At 35.1% G+C, this 17,018-nt stretch overlaps 1 protein-coding gene across 4 annotated transcripts in view; it reads right to left on the reverse strand.

Annotated features, from left to right (window-relative positions):
- Positions 1 to 21: 21 nt before the first annotated feature.
- The window catches only part of phactr1 (phosphatase and actin regulator 1), a 20,304-nt gene continuing 3,307 nt past the window's right edge, over positions 22 to 17,018 (reverse strand). Inside the window, exons 1-8 of one of the 4 annotated variants that reach the window (XM_016252618.1) lie at positions 13,779 to 14,322; positions 7,957 to 8,118; positions 7,801 to 7,881; positions 6,669 to 6,773; positions 3,294 to 3,500; positions 2,989 to 3,217; positions 277 to 443; positions 22 to 198 (exon numbers count right to left, since the gene is read on the reverse strand). In XM_016252618.1, the coding sequence (XP_016108104.1) occupies positions 38 to 198; positions 277 to 443; positions 2,989 to 3,217; positions 3,294 to 3,500; positions 6,669 to 6,773; positions 7,801 to 7,881; positions 7,957 to 8,118; positions 13,779 to 14,097 (1,431 nt within the window). In that variant the 5' untranslated portion in view covers positions 14,098 to 14,322 and the 3' untranslated portion in view covers positions 22 to 37. Of the gene's footprint in view, positions 199 to 276; positions 444 to 2,988; positions 3,218 to 3,293; positions 3,501 to 6,668; positions 6,774 to 7,800; positions 7,882 to 7,956; positions 8,122 to 13,778; positions 14,323 to 17,018 lie in introns of those variants that run through there. The other 3 variants (XM_016252617.1, XM_016252620.1, XM_016252619.1) reach the window with 3 other exon arrangements.

Genomic DNA, 17,018 nt, shown 5'->3' on the forward strand with positions numbered 1-17,018 from the left:
TGAGTGAGTGAGTGTGTTTGTGTGTGTGTGTGTCTCCTCACCGGGTGAGTTTGGTGCCGATCTGCTGTCTGGACTCCAGCCGCTCCTGGTCGGTCATCATGGGTAGGATGTTTTTATCCTCCAGTTCTCTCTTCGACGGGCGATTGCTCAGTTTGATCGCCAGCGAATCTTTCCGTAAAATCCTTAAAGCAAGCGTACCTGCACACACACACACAGATTAATTTCACATAAACACACACACGAGTCACATGTTGTATTTCCCGCCAGATCTCGTACTTGTAAACAGCGAGTCGTCGTCATCCTCCTCTTCCTCGTCCTCTTCCTCGTGCGTGCTGAAGGTGTGTGTGATGAGTGTGTGTGTGTTGGTTTGGTGCATTGAATCTCTGTTCTCCTTCTCCGCTTCCGTCTCCATCAGGACAGATGGCACCGCCTGCAGTACAGAGCTACACACACACACACACACACAGTTATTTTAGTATTATTTATATACCATTATAGTTCTTATTAATATTTTGAATTAGCTTGTATTTTTATGTTTTCTGTTTTTATTTTAATTTGTTATATTTTAAGGATTTTGTTACGTGTTTGTCGTTTTTATTCCTTTTTTTTAATTACTCTGTAGGTTATATTTATTTTTATTTCAGTTTTAGTTTAGTTTGTCATTTTATTTTCAGTTTGTGCTTCAGTTCAGTTTTTAGTGCTTCAACTTAAACTACATGAAGAAATGTTGCCTTAGTTTTTAATAATATTTATATTTGATTTGATTTCAACTTCATTTTAATTAGATAATGAAGCATAACAAAAAATTTAAACTGAAATAAAATATAATAAAAGCAACATTTCCCATTTTCATTTAATCTGAAGTACTAAAATACCTAAAATATTTAAACAAAACTAATAAACAAAAATTTATAAAAAACTATGCAGACTAACAAAAACAACAACAAAATTACTAGAAGTTTTCCTAAGAAAAAAAAATGTATTTCAAAATATTAACAAAAACTATAATAGCATATCAATGATACTAAAATAACACTGTGATAGGAGTAACCCTAACTATGAGCACTAGAAATAGTACTGAAATATTCATATGAAAATGATCTCTTTAAAAATGTATCTAAACACACTGAAACTAGCTTTTTTTAATTCTACAAATGCAGACATATTTCTGTGAGGATTTGGTTATATTAAGTATTTATAATTAGTTACATAAAATAATTAAATAAGTTATATAAAATGTATAGTAAATAGAAGTATGGACGGTAATAGAATTTGAACAATACAAAAAATTTGAACTGAGATGATGTGGATAATGACAATTTGCATTATTGAACTGAACTGAATCAACATTGAACTGAAATGAGCTGAAATGACACTACTGTCTTCTGTACAGCTGATTTAAAACTCAAATTAATAAGTGAAGAATTTTACATTAATAGTTATTTTCCTGTTTATTTACTTTGAAGTGGCTTTGACACAATCTGCATAATACAAAGCGCTACAGAAATAAATGTGACTTAACTTGATTGAATAAAACATAGAATAGAATAATAGAGCAGCATTTGCCCATTTACATAGCGCGTAAACGTGTGTGTGTTTGTGTGTTTTAGGGCTGTCAAATAAAAATCCACATTCTAATTCAAAGCGTTGCGCATGAATCACATGAAATCGCACTAAATGCGATGACGATGTAAGTGTCATTGCTTTTTAATGTTTTTTTTAGCTTATCCAGTTGAACCCACAAGATGCGGCGCTGCTACATTGTTCATTCAAAATATTGTGGAAAAAGAGAACATCAGTGTGGAGAAGACGTTGTTTACGTCAAAACCGAAACCAAGCCGTTCACACAGAACGCATATTTATTGCATTTTCTAGAGGGACATCTATCACCTTTGCACTCGCGTCTCGCACAAGAGAGCCGCATGTTTAGAAAGCCATAAGTTCAACTTTTAAAAAACATGTCTCGAGACTTTATGGTGTTTTTTTCCATTCCACTGCATCATGTTTTTAAATGAAAAAAAGTACTCTTTGTGATGGGTTTTCGGTCGTTTTCTATTAAACTATACACACATGATGCTCTTTTGTTTATAATTGTTTAAGCAACTTTTTATATTATATAAAATGTATTATATTTGGTTTGTGAACATTATGCACTTTTTCACAGATAGTCATTTTATTTTATTGCTTTAATAAACGTGCATTAGTAATATTTTGCTCGATGCGTCCTCTTGTGGCCTCAGGAGAGAAGCAAAAAGCTTTTCCCCCCAACTGAAATCCATTCCACTGCATCTCATGTTTTTAAATGAAAAAAAGTACTCTTTGTGATGGGTTTTCGGTCGTTTTCTATTAAACTATACACACATGATGCTCTTTTGTTTATAATTGTTTAAGCAACTTTTTATATTATATAAAATGTATTATATTTGGTTTGTGAACATTATGCACTTTTTCACAGATAGTCATTTTATTTTATTGCTTTAATAAACGTGCATTAGTAATATTTTGCTCGATGCGTCCTCTTGTGGCCTCAGGAGAGAAGCAAAAAGCTTTCCCCCCCCCAACTGAAATTATCCCTTTTAAATTAGAATATTGATAATATTTAAGTGCAAAATTCAAATTAATTTTTGACAGCCCTAGTGTGTGTGTGTGTGTGTGTGTGTGTGTGTGAGAGAGTGTACCTGTTTTTCTATTCTGGTGGGGACTTAAACCTGAATACACACAGACTCATGGGGACTCGTGTCACGGTGGGGACCTAAATTGAGGTCCCCACGGGTAAACAAGCTAATAAATCATACAGAATTAAGTTTTTTGAAAATCTAAAAATGCAGAAAGTTTCCTGTGAGGGGTAGGTTTAGGGGTAGGGTTGGTGTAGGGCAATAGAATATACGGTCTGTACAGTATAAAAACCATTACGCCTATGGAGAGTCCCCACAAGGATAGCAAACCAGACATGTGTGTGTGTGTGAGTGAGTGTGTGTGTGTCCTCACCTCTCGAGTCTCTGCATGGTGAGCGCGAGTGTTTTGTTGAGCTCCTCTATGATGCGGCTGGGTGGATGCAGTGACAGTGGTAGTGTGGCGTACTGATGCGGGTGTGTGTGTGTGAGTGTGTGTGTGTGCGAGCCCTGGGATGGCAGGCATTTGAGGGGAAACGAGGGCGCCGGCTCACAGATCATCACTTTCTTTGGAGGCAGAGGCGGCGACAGTCTGGCCAGTGTCTCTGAAGAGAAGAACAGGCAGAGTTTAGTTCTCTGCGCTGATGTTCGTGGGAGACGGAGGAGCGGCGCAGGCCTCACCTGTCAGATGGTTGGGGATCCGGCTGTATGGCTTCGGCAGTAAGGCAGGAGGCTGCTTCAGCGACGACGGCCTCACGTGAGTGATGTCAGCGCTGTCGCTAGGCAACGGCACGGGCTTCACAGAGGGCGGGGCTTGAGATGGCTTTGGGACGAGATCCGAGAGACACGCCACAGTTTCTCCAGACGACTGGACCTCTGAGAACGACACTGCAGCACAGAGAGACAACGGGACAACTTTACTATTTAAAAAAAAAAGAACCATAACTGAGCAGCAAATCAGCATATTAGAATGATTTCTGAAGGATCATGTGACACTGAAGACTGGAGGAATGCTGAAAATTATAATACATCTTATATATATATAATATATTCACAAAGAAAACAGCTATTTTTAATTTTAGTAGTATTTCACTGTTTTAATGTATTTTGAATCAAATAAATGCAGCCTTGGTGAAAATAAGATTCTTGACTAGTAGTGTATAAAAAAAGGTATATATATATATATATAAACCCTAAAAACTTATTTTATTTCAGTCAGGTTTCTAGTTTAACTTGATGTACAAAAATAATTCAAATAAAACTGAAACATGTATGATAAAAATACATATAACGATGACAAAGACACAACGAAATTAAAAACTAATTCAAAATATTAATAAATTCATTAATAAATAATATTTCTTAACCAAACTCCTTTGATCTAAAATATTTACTTGAAGTCCCCCATACGGTGAAAAACTGTATTAGACATTACATGTATTGGACACTAATTTTACGGTAGTATACCGTTTTTGGAAGTGAAAAAGACCGTATAATTTACAGTGAATAACCGTTTACACCTAATGTTGTTAAATGAATGTTTATTGCATTATTTCAGTTTCATGTGTGTTACCGTGATGGTGTTTAGTGTTTGTGTGAATGACGCTGTGCAGCTTCTATATATGTTATTATTTAAAAGCTGCTTGTGATGGGCTTTGGTTCATCATGTGACTTTCTCATCACCGCCTGCATTTGGTGGTTATCAGTGTATTACAAAGATACAAAACAGATTTCAGTACTTCAATAGGTTGGTATATTAACATTATATCATTTAATGAAATTACGGTATTTAACTGTAAATTTAAGTTAAAACCTAAAACGTTGCTACCGTATTTTTTACGGTAAAATTCCGACAACCACAGCTGTTGGTTTTTTACCGTAAATTTTACGGATTTTTTTTTACAGTGTAAAATAATAAATAAAATGAAAATGTTTACCTTTTTTATACACTACTGGTCATAAAATGTTGTGTTTTTGAAAGAAGTATTTTCTGCTCAACAAGGCTGCATTTATTTGATTAAAAATACAGTAAAAACTGTGAAATATTATTCAAATTTTAAATAGCTGTTTTCTATGTGAATATCTGTTAAACTGTAATGTATTTCTGTGATACGCTGCTGTATTTTCAGCATCATTACTCCCGTCTTCAGTGTCACATGATCTTCAGAAATCAGTATAATATGCTGATTTGCTGCTCAACAAACATTTCTGATTATTATCAATGTTGAAAACAGTTAATATTTTTGTGGAAACGGTGATGCATTTTATTTTTCAGGATTCACAGATGACTAGAAAGTTCAAAAGAACAGCATTTATTTGAAATAGAAACCTTCTGTAACATTATAAATGTCTTTACTGCCACTTTTGATCAATTTAATGCATCCTTGATGAAAAAAAAGTATTGATTTCTTTCTCCTTTCCCTTATAATATACATATACATCAGTGACGATCCTTCCCAAGAGGCAAGGAAGGCAGTGTCTCCTCAAAAAACTGGATGTCAAAATAATCGATATTACAAACATAAATCGCAAATATGACTAAATATGGCGTTAAAAGTTTAAAAGTCACTCGTTTTTATAAAGTAACACTGTCCAACAGCGACACCCGCAGGTAAAGTTACAGCGGAGGCTTGCCTCCCTTCAGTCCATTGACTTTCAACAGAGTCCCTAAAGCGTGCCATGACTTTTCTGGGTTGTAATTGAGAATGAATGGGGAAAGTCACGTGAGAGGAGGCAATGCCTCCATCGCGCTATAATTGGATATGATCGGTTATGATAGAATGTGATTGGTTCGTGTGATAAATCTCTTGTTTTCGTGCGAGCTCTCGGTCAGAATGAAGCAAATGATGGCGTTATTGACTAATTATAAAGTAAACAACACTCCCGCTTAGATATCACTGCTATGTGTCACGTCAAAATAAAACTTGAAATGGTCTGAAAGCGTGATGACTGCGTCTGTTTTTAATGAGCATTCAGCGTGATGAAATGAAAGATATATCTTCGTGTCTGTGGCAGTGTTTACAGAGCTTTTATGACGATGACCCGAAATAAGTTGACTATTAAAAAGAACAGCTGAACATCAGTTCACAAATAAAAAAATATTGGTAACATTTTACAATAAGGTGTCATTTAATGTGTTAACTACATTTATTACAGTATTTATTCATCTTTGTTTACATTTGTTAATACAAATAGGGCCTACTGTTGTTTAGTGTTAGCTCATGTTAGTTCAGAGTGCATAAACTAATGTTAACAAACACAACTTTTGATTTTAATAGTGCATTAGTAAATGTTGAAATTAATATTAACTAATTAATAAATGCTGTAGAATTAGGCTATTGTTTATTCTTAGCTAATGAATCCTTAGTGTTAATTATTATTTATTTAATAACTTAATTATTATTGTAAATTGTTTCCAAAATATTGTTCAAATTGTTACTGCCTTTAGTTATTATTTTGGAATAAATAGAAAAATGCATAAAAACACTATGAAATTTATCATTAGTATTAAAAATATGAAATAAAATACAAAATATTAATAAAATACAAATAGAATTATATTTGTTCTCTTTTTTATGTAATATTTATTTAACCAGGTAAATGTGACAACATTAAGTGTAACAGGGACACACACACACACACACATATATATATGTATATATATATATATGCATATATTTTATAACATTGTAAAGTAAGATTACATATACATATATATAGAGAGAGAGAGAGAGAGAATTATTTTTATTTGAATATATACTGCTCTTTTTTATTAAAAAGAACTCCCAAACCTTCAAGTGCATCTAGAATATTTTTTGAAACAAAACAGCAAAAATTACTCATTAACATATAACACCCTCATTTGCATATCAACACCTACTCCGCATTCAGTACCTTGATCCCAATAAACATCAGTGTGAAATGTCTTAAAGGTACAGTATCAGAAATGGCTTTATGTAGAAGGTGAAAAATGATCAGTAGACACTAAACTACGGCAGTTTTTGGTGAGATTCTAAGTCAAACCGTGCAGAATATGAGAAGTGGACAGTAACGCACCTGTCGCTGTGACGCTGGTGTCTGCAGACTCTGACACTGGACTGATGACCGTCTGTCTGTCCAGATCACTCACACACATGCGGCCGCCGTCGACGCTGACCTCATCTACTGACACACAGATCCAGACGTTCACACTCACTTATTTATCTTTATCTTATCGTTTGCAATACACCGGTAAAAATTCTCCCCATGATAAGAATGAATCTTCCCGCGATAATAACGATAAAGTCTAGTTGTTGACATATTTCTGTGTGCGACCGTGCAGAGCGACATCGTGGAAGGCGGATGTGCAATTGAGGAAGAGTATAACGTTATTGCTAAAGGATGAGCTACTTCTAGAATCTGGAACTGGTTTGGTTAGGGCTGTACAGTGCGACAAAAAATCGGTCTGAGCCTTGAATAAATGTAGTACAGTAGCATGTGTGTGCGATACAGTTTTGCATGTGTATGAGCCTGTTTACAAACCTGTTGTCCAACAAAGATACCATTTATTGACATGATTTAATTTAACATAGTCGAGAGTTTGAAATAACTTCTTTTTGTGACCAGACGTGGTTTCATATCACAGAATGCGGCAGAAATCATACTATTTTATAGTATTATATACAGTGATACAGGCTATGTCGAATACCATTGCATTATAAATATACTTTATCCTTATAAAAATACCCAGGATTCCTTAAAGAACACATTTAAACCATATATTGTCGCAATAGTATGTTTATAGTCAGTTTCCCCAGTTAAAAATTCTCTATCTGCGTTTTATTCAGCTACAGCGATAACTGGATACCTTTGTTCATATTAGGGATTTCCTGGAGCGTCATCAGTTCTATTACTTCTGCGATGCATGTGAAGTTTCTGCGCAAGGGTGCCCTCTGGCTTCCAGTAGGAATTAAACAGTCATTACATTAAGTGTGTACTCAGTAATGATCACAACACCCTATTTTGGGTAAAAATAGGAAAGATAATACGTTTCTCTAAAGAAACAGGATGCACAAGATTCCCTGAATTATCGTCACTGAATCGTTATCGCAATAAATACCAGAAGTTATCGTGATATATTTTTAAGCCCATCCCTAACATTCAGTTCCTGTCTGCTTGAACGGATAAAGTAGAAAAGCTGTTTTCTTACCTTTCTCATACACTTCCTTCAGCACGCCTCTCTTGATGAGCTCTTCTCTGCTCTGACGCGTTGACATCTTCCTCTCCAGCACTGCCAATCATCAACGAAACTGCTTAGAAATGAAAACAGTGCGTCTGCAGGTGGATTGCTGTGCGTGTCTCGTACCTGCAGACGTCTGCTTGAACTTGTCGCTCTTTTTCTTTCTCCATTTCCACGGTTTGAAGAGTCGTCCCAGACTGGCCAGTTTGCTGCGTCTGCGGATCGGTGGCGTGTGCGTCCCGGGAACCAGCGAATCAGAGCGCATCGCCGCCAGACGCTCGGCACCCTCTGCTGAACACACAAAACACACACGGGACGTTTGTAAGCCTGTAAAGCCTGACATATGGGAAACAAAAATAACCTCATTTTTAGAAATGGAACCGTTTACTGACACTATCTAAAACAAAAAGTTTGCATATGTGTTTTATGTTCTAGTACTTTCATGTTCATGTACTAGCTTGCTCTATTATTTTTCTATTCTATCTGTTTTCTTTTTATTTATTATATAATTAAAAAAACTTGCTATGTGTACTGCGTTAAGCTGAGACTTGTTATACACTCTAAAAGAATCTGTAAAACAATATACTGTATTTAGTATTATATAATTTGTATATAATATCTAATTTTATATATATATATATATATATATATATATATATATAAAATTGTATATAATTTGAAGGAAGTTTTCCGTATTAATTTTTTTACAGGTGTTTTACCAGTATTTTGAATTTTACACTTCATTGCATTGTTTTAGAGTTAACAGAAATGTCCGTAAAATTAATGGATAATGTTGTGTGTAATGAGCTGCCAGTACTTTTTTTGTTATTTTACAGATTTTTAGCACTTGCATATCATTGCTCTTTTGTTGATTTTGATTGCTTCCATTGTCTTCATTTGCTTTGGATAGAAGCGTCTGTTTTTTTTTCTTCATTTTATTCAGACTCAAACTGAGCAAAAATATGCAAATTGGTGCGGATGATGATATTTATACGGACAAAAAGTGATGAAATTCTGATGCTTGTAATACACATCAATTATATGTTTATAACAGTAGAGCAGATACTGACATAAAATGCTCTAAATATCAGCGGTCGCTTTATATCTCCAATAATATGTCTTAGTAAGATGAGATTGAAATGCTCCAAACATATAATGCAGTGATTGAGAGCTGAAGAAATAAAGGCTCCTCAGAAGATGTGAGATGTTCTGGAGGCTTGTGAAGATCATTCCTCCGCTGAGGAACAGTGAAAGTAAAGCTTCTGGAAACAAACGCTCCTCAAAAGATCCTGAGGATCAGATTTGAGACTCTAAAACATGATTGATGGAGAATCAAGTAAAGCTGAGCTGCTTCAGTGCAGTAAGTGTTCATCTGGAGATATTACTGCAGTTATTCTGACCTTTACTTGATCAAAATCAGTCAAGATTTGACCGCAGAAAGACACGTGAAGCGTTTCTACAATTACACTAAAACAGCTTTTACTGGATAAAAACTCTAAACTATCAATCAGACGACAGAAGACATGAGGGGATTGTGTGACAACAAAGTTTTGATGATTTAGAATTTTTTTTATATATAAATATATATACCCTATAGGGTTTATATAGGAATAGCAGATGTGTTTTATTGTGCTTTTTAAGAGTAAAACTCAACATCCACATTTATTGCGTGAAAACAGACCTCAAATGTTCATCAAAACATCTCAGGCTGAATGAAAGAAACAACATGAGGGTAACTTTCACTCCTGGGTGAATTATTTCTTTAACAAACCAGTAAATCCAACAGAAAATGTCAACATTTCCAGAAGCTGCGATAAGAGGTACAGTAAAAAGTCAAGGTCTTGAATGAAACCTGAATGGTCATAAATCGAGTAAATGAGCCAAAAGAATTTAAATGGCTTTGAAAGAGAAGAAACTAAGCATTAAAAATGTCACGGCAACCACCAAATACCTTTAGGATCAAGTAACTGGAAAAACTAACGCAACTTATTCAATAATCTTCAGGAGAAATGACTAAAACAGAATATTTTCGTGTCCTTTCCAGTTTGTCTCCGATCACAAGTTTTCCGATCTTTTGTTTTTATTACTTTCTCCATTTGGTAACTCAATAAAATAGGGCAAAGACATATATTAACATTCATTTTCTTAGATGAAGGAACTTCAGAAGGGGGAAGACGACTGTCGCACGCATAAAGTGTAAATTTCTAATCCCATCTTCTCACCCCAGAAGAGTAATCTTCAGATATATTTCACATAACCAGAGCTTTCTGCGCACATCTGCTCTCTAATAATCCACTATTCATTTCACAGAGTGACTAATACGGTCCCTTACTGAGTGTAAAGTGTGGAGAAAGCGCTCACTATGAGTCCAAATGCTGTATTACATCAGCAGGAATTATATTTTGGATATTATGTTTTTTACTTGAAAATGATGGCAAGAAAATTAAAGAAAAAGTTACCCAAAAATTAACATTTGCTGAAAAATTCCTCACCCTCAGGCTATCCAAAATGTAGATGAGTAGATTGGAGAAATGTAGCATTGCATCAGTGTCTCAGCAATGGATGCTCTGCAGTGAATGGGTGCCGTCAGAATGAGAGTCCAGCTGATAAACACATCACAATAACAACGCTTCCTCCAGTGAAAAAGTGCATCTGCTGTTGTCTCTCACATCAAAATCCAGCCACATATTTGTTTAGTTTTGGCTTGTAAACTGTGCAGATTTCTCTCCTGATTCAGACCAGACCACTTTTTCACTGGAGGAATCCTTTTTCTGGAGGATTATGAACTCGTATTTTAGTTAAAAACGTCTTAATGCTGAATTAGTTTCAGCTTTTGTCTTCTCCAGATGTTCACTGATGGACTGGAGTGCTGTGGATTACTTGTGATGTTTTTATCAGCTGTTTGGACTCTCATTCTGACGGCACCCATTCACTGCAGAGCATCCATTGCGTAGACACTGATGCAATGCTACATTTCTCCAAATCTGATGAAGAACCTGATGGCCTGATGGTGTGCACATTTTCAGCATACTTTCATTTTTAGGTGCACAATGACTTTCAACATGCGGTAGTTAAGCGAATGCCATGAAATTTAAAATAGCTCGAATAAAAGCTCAATTTAATTCTCTAACAAAAACGACTCTAACTGTATCCGTCTGGTCTAAACAGCACAACAGCTGCTCTGAAATCACTGGAAGCCTCCTCTGGGAAAACGGGAAGCTTTCTGGATCCATCCGCCACCCGAATGTCCGTGGCCCTGGTGTAAAAATAGGCTGGTGCATTAAAACAGGTCAGCAGGTAAAGGAAAGAATGAAGCTTGTTTTTCTGCTGAAGGAGGCTGAACGTTCACTTCAGCTCTACATCTGACCGATGAATGTAGGTCATCAGGTAAAAACTAACAACCGGGACGCAGAACGCATGAATATAAGACAACAAAATGATCAAATGTGGATTTACCAAAAGTTCAATGCCAACATATTAACTCTATTACATGGTTCATTAAATAATATAATAACATAACAAATCAACAATACTACTGAGCAAAAATTCTACAAATCACAGCAAATAAATATTGCAATAAACATTAGGGATGTAATGATTAACCACGAGCCGGTTGAAAATCGATTTAAATATGTGACGATTCAAATCGGTTGAGATGCTAAACAAATCTCGATTCAGTTAGGGGTAGGAGTTTATATGAATGCATGTCTGAGGGGAACTTACTGGCTTTCGATGGTATTTTTTCTTTTCATCTTGCCTCTGTATAATGCATATTAAAGTTCATCTTTGTTTACAGCGGAAACCAAGAAAAGGCTTTAAGCGCCACCTGCTGGCAGAGCGTGCATCTGCGTCTCGTTCAGCTCGTCTGCTGTTTCGGTTTCATGCTGAGATTTTTTTATGCATAGTTTCACAAAACTGAAGTCAACACATTCTGCTTTTGCTTCAAATTTCGAAATTATACTATCTAATTTAGATTAAAAACTGCTCGTGTTGCATGTATGCAGCATCTTTGTTTGGATCGTGATTAATTTTAATCTCTAATTTTAAACGTTAAGAGCACAGACAAAGCCTTAGTTTGTTTATATGAAGAGATTTATTTTATTTGTGTTACTTATTTATTTGATTTGGGGCTTGTTTTAAAATTCCAATGTAGTTTTGTTATTTACATTATATTTAAATTGTGTTATTTAGCAGATGCTTTTATCCAAAGCGACTTACAAATGAGAAGCAATCAAAAGACCAACAATATGCAAGTGCTATATTAGTATATTATTATAGTGTTATATTTCAATTTCACAAAGAAATGTGCAGCATTTTGTCCAAGCAATAATAAAAGTACACATTTAATAATTTGTCTTAAATCTAATTTTGTAAAAAATAAAAATTGTGACTCGAATCGTGAGTTGAGTGAATCGTTACATCCCTAATAAACATATATTAAACACAAAAACTACAAATTATATCATTAATATTTAATTATAAATTAACATAAAATATCTCATACTTATATATAACTTGTGTAATGTATATATTTATCTATGCTATTTAAACTATCATTTTTATTTTACATAAATGTTATATATAAAACGTATATTTATTGAATATGATGCATCACATCCTGCTGTTCACTGTAAATTAATCTGTGACTCATATTTTTACTTACAAAAACATCATAACTACACTTTAATGTAAAAGTAAAGTACGTGCAATGTCTTAAATGAATATGATAAATAATTGTAATTTCTTAATTCCAAAACCCATACAGTATTTCACAGTGAATAAATATAATTTTTCTCTGTATATGGTCAGGGATTTACATTTTTACATTATTTTTCAATATTGCTACATTGTATACGACACCAAGGTAACACTACAGTATCTACAGTAGTTGCTAACATTACTATTAGTGCAATAAATGAACATTCTAATTCTAAATATTAATACAAAACATAAATATTCATACATTTCCAGCCATTACTGAACAATACATTGCATAATACATTTTATTTGCTCGTATTTACAGAATATTTTATATAAATATGTTATATTATGCAAAGTAACCCATCTATATTTTGCGTGACCGTACGGTTGATATGTCTGTAAAAGGACATATCATATAGCAAATGGTTATATATATATATATATATATATAACAGATGTTTAAAACTATTTTTTGGGTTATGAAGGTTATGAAATGTGTCCCAAGACCTACTAATAAAGATTAAGGAATGTTTATTATTGGAAAAGAACTGGAAAGTTCTCTGGATTTAAATCGAGATTTACCATAGACTGAAAGGTCAGCAGGTATATAAAACATAAATTAAAAATGCTTGAGGATATTTGTGACCCTGCAGCACAGAAGCAGTGTTGAGTCGCTGGGGGATATTTGTAGCAATAGCCAACAATACATTGTATGGGTCACAATTATACATTTCTCTTTTATGCCAAAAATCATTAGGATATTAAGTAAAGATCATGTTCCTTGAAGATATTTAGTAAATCTCCTACCGTAAATATATCAAAACTTAATGTTTGATTAGTAATATGCATTGCTAAGAACTTCATTTGAACAACTTTAAAGATGATTTTCTCAATATTTAGATTTTTTTTGTTGTTGCACCCTCAGATTCCAGATTTTCAAATAGTTGTATCTCGGCCAAATATTGTCCGATCCTAACAAACCATACATCAATGGAAAGCTTATTTATTCAGCTTTCAGCTGATGCATAAATCTCAATTTCCAAAAATGGACCCTTTTGGCAGGTTTTGTACTCCACATTTATCAGACGTCTACTAATAAGAATTTAAAGTTATTTTTTTTTTCATTAGCTCCTATTAGGGGTGAAAGTTAAAGGGTTAAGAATGAACTAGGCCAAGATTATAATAATAATTAATTTTTTTACAGACTGTTTTATTCTCCAGCACCGTTCAGCGCGGCTCTCACTCACCGTCCCGGAGCTCATTCCCGCGGCTGCAGTTGCTGCAGATGTGCTTGATGTGGCCGGAGATCACAAACGGCGTGTTGTTGTTACCGGGGGCGGTGTGCTGCCGCAGTCTGACCAGGTTAAAGGCTCTCCGTCTGCGCGGTTTCTCTGCGGACGACGACGACGATAACGATGAGGAAGATGACGCGTCCTCCCGTAACCGCGATGTGATCCAGCTCCCGTGCGCTCCGGTGAATGCGGGACCCGCCATGGGCTCAGCGGCGGCGTGTCTATCGGTCACACCCCGGGATGGTGCGGATATCGAACGGAAGAGCGAGTTCATGAGCCTCACCGATCATCCCGAGCCGCGCGAACCGGGTGATATCGCGTCTTTAAACCCCTCGTTACCGTTAATTCCTTAACAACGTTCGCGCAAATTCAAGTAATGTTTATCATAAGCGGACGGATGCGCCTCTCGGTAGCATCTCTTCAAATTCACCAACGTGACGCAATGCCGTGAAGTCCACGTAAAAATACGCGGACAGGAATCGACCGTTAACGGCAGCAAATTCGCCGATCTGTGGGAGCTTGTCTTATGAATATTAATTATATTCGTCACTCGGGCCCATCCGATTGGAGGTTGTTGTTAAGTGGGCTTAACCGTGAAGACTTGGCTCATAAATATTAATGACGCAACTTGACTGGAAGGCGCTGTTAAGCGATTCTATGCTGAAGGCTACGCTCATAAATATTAATGACGCAATGTCACGTTCGGCCAATAGGATTTTAACAGAAAAAAATATTTTTGTTTTTAACAATATTTATTTACATTTGATATTTTCTTATAGCATATGTTTGGCTATCAAGCAGCGTGAGCACGACGCCTTCACCATAGTATTATTTTCGCTGGCCAGGGTTAGGTTACAGAAGCCTGGACTAAAATAAATATAATACCGGTAACCATTTCCCCAAACACCGTCCAAACCTATTGGGAAATGCTGCTTTATTATCTGTAGGGCATAGAAAATTATGTAGATTTAACATATATCCATATATAGCTTCATAAAATCCTACTATAATTAGCGTGTAGATATTTAATAGATAGGTTATGATACCTTTTGACAAATTATTGAACTGTTTAGTCGCCACAGATTCTGCCCTTTAAAAGTACTAGCTGGTAACAACATAGCAGGCCTATTGTTGCAGTAGCATGATTGCTATACCAGTCTTAATAATAATTCATATCAATATTGTACTCCAAGGTAGCCTACATAGGGCAAAAACAAATAAAAATAAAAATGCATATATATTTTCAAATATATATATTTTTTAATGTATTCCAGGATGTACAAAAAGGGCAAACATGTATTTGCTAGCATATGTTACAAAATATAATTTGAAACATATTTTTGAAATATATTCTAAAAATTAAAATATTTTTAATTGCATTAAAATATGTATGTTTTAATCCAAGGAAAAAAAATTCATTTACACGTGTCACATTTGAAGAAAAAACTTGTCTATAATACGTGTGAACACAACATATTTGAATAAAAATCTTACTTTACAATGTTCTAATATATATATACTGTATATACACAATATGTAAAAAAAATGAAGTGTTATTAAATCAAAATCTAGTTTTCTTGCCCCTGAAATTGATTGTGAATTTTGCTATATGAAAGTTGAAACTAAATATATTTCCAATTTCAAAAAATTTATTTCATTTAGCTTCACTGTTACAACATATATTTAGCTTTTTTTGTATAATTTTTGGGCCAGAAAAAACATAAATATATATATTTGGCATATGGCAATGCTATGGTACTTGATTTAACCCTAAAAAAATGAGCAAATGCTTTAAAAACGGCTAATAAGGAGAAATATTGGGTTAAACGCACAGCATTGGCCTGGGACTCTGTTTTAAGATCTGTTGATTTTGCGGTTGCTTCACTAAACTGGCCTCAGAACAGCTGCGGCTCTGAGGAACATGTGCAGATGAAATATTATCCAGGATAAACCGAACCATGACTCCTATGCTGGAATGAATATTCTTTCTCATGCTTTCTATCCTAAAATCTAATTCTGTGTGTGTTTGTGAGAAAATTAACCCCCACGTGACTGATTGTGGCATGTGTGACTTTAATCATATGTTTGTACTTGATTTAACCCTAAAAAAAAGAGCAGAATGCTTTGAAAACGGCTAATAAGGAGAAATATTGGGTTAAACGCACAGCATCACAATCGGTCTCTGTTTTAAGATCTGTTGATTTTGCGGTTGCTTCACTAAACTGGCCTCAGAACAGCTGCGGCTCTGAGGAACATGTGCAGATGAAATATTATCCAGGATAAACCGAACCATGACTCCTATGCTGGAATGAATATTCTTTCTCATGCTTTCTATCCTAAAATCTAATTCTGTGTGTGTTTGTGAGAAAATTAACCCCCACGTGACTGATTGTGGCATGTGTGACTTTAATCATATGTTTGTGTGTGTGTGTGTGTGTGTGTGTGTGAGAGAGTGTGTGTGTGTGTGTGTGTGAGAGAGAGAGAGTGTGTGTTAAATTCCCCTACTGTATACGGTGAAAAACTGTATATGACATTACATGTATTGGACATTAATTTTACGGTAGTATACTGTTTTTGGAAGTGAAAAAGACCTGCGTTACATTTCAAATTTGATGTTTTTTTGTTGAAATAACTATGTTTCTTCTTAGTTTTTTCTTATCAGTTTTGTATATGAGGGTTGTGTGTTACACCTAATGTTGTTAAATGAATGTTTATTGCATTATGTGTTACCGTGATGGTGTTTAGTGTTTGTGTGAATGACACTGTGCACCTTCTATATATGTTATTATACGGTAGCAGTGATATATTACCTTTTTTGGGTTAAAATGTGACCTGGATATATATTGAATACATTTACCCAATTACTTTATATTTGTCCCTGAAAAACTTCAAATAAGCTTCATTTACTAAATGACTACAAATGAATGCTAATTTCAGTAAACGGCAGTATTTAAAGCACAAAGCGAATGATGATCATGATGATCTGAAGAGAAGTGGAGCACAACCAGTGTTTTGTAACTCATCCTTCTGCTACAGAAGTCAGCTTGACGCATAGACAAATAGTATAATCCATGATGTCATGCAACTGTATCCCTGTAACACACACACACACACACACACACAGCGGTAATACATCTGACAGGCTGCAGGCGATATGTGTGTGTGTGTGTGTGTGTGTGTGTGTGTGTGTGTGTG

This window comes from Sinocyclocheilus grahami, unplaced genomic scaffold (assembly GCF_001515645.1).
Source record: "Sinocyclocheilus grahami isolate Dianchi unplaced genomic scaffold, SAMN03320097.WGS_v1.1 scaffold1122.1, whole genome shotgun sequence".
Classification (NCBI taxonomy): domain Eukaryota; kingdom Metazoa; phylum Chordata; class Actinopteri; order Cypriniformes; family Cyprinidae; genus Sinocyclocheilus; species Sinocyclocheilus grahami.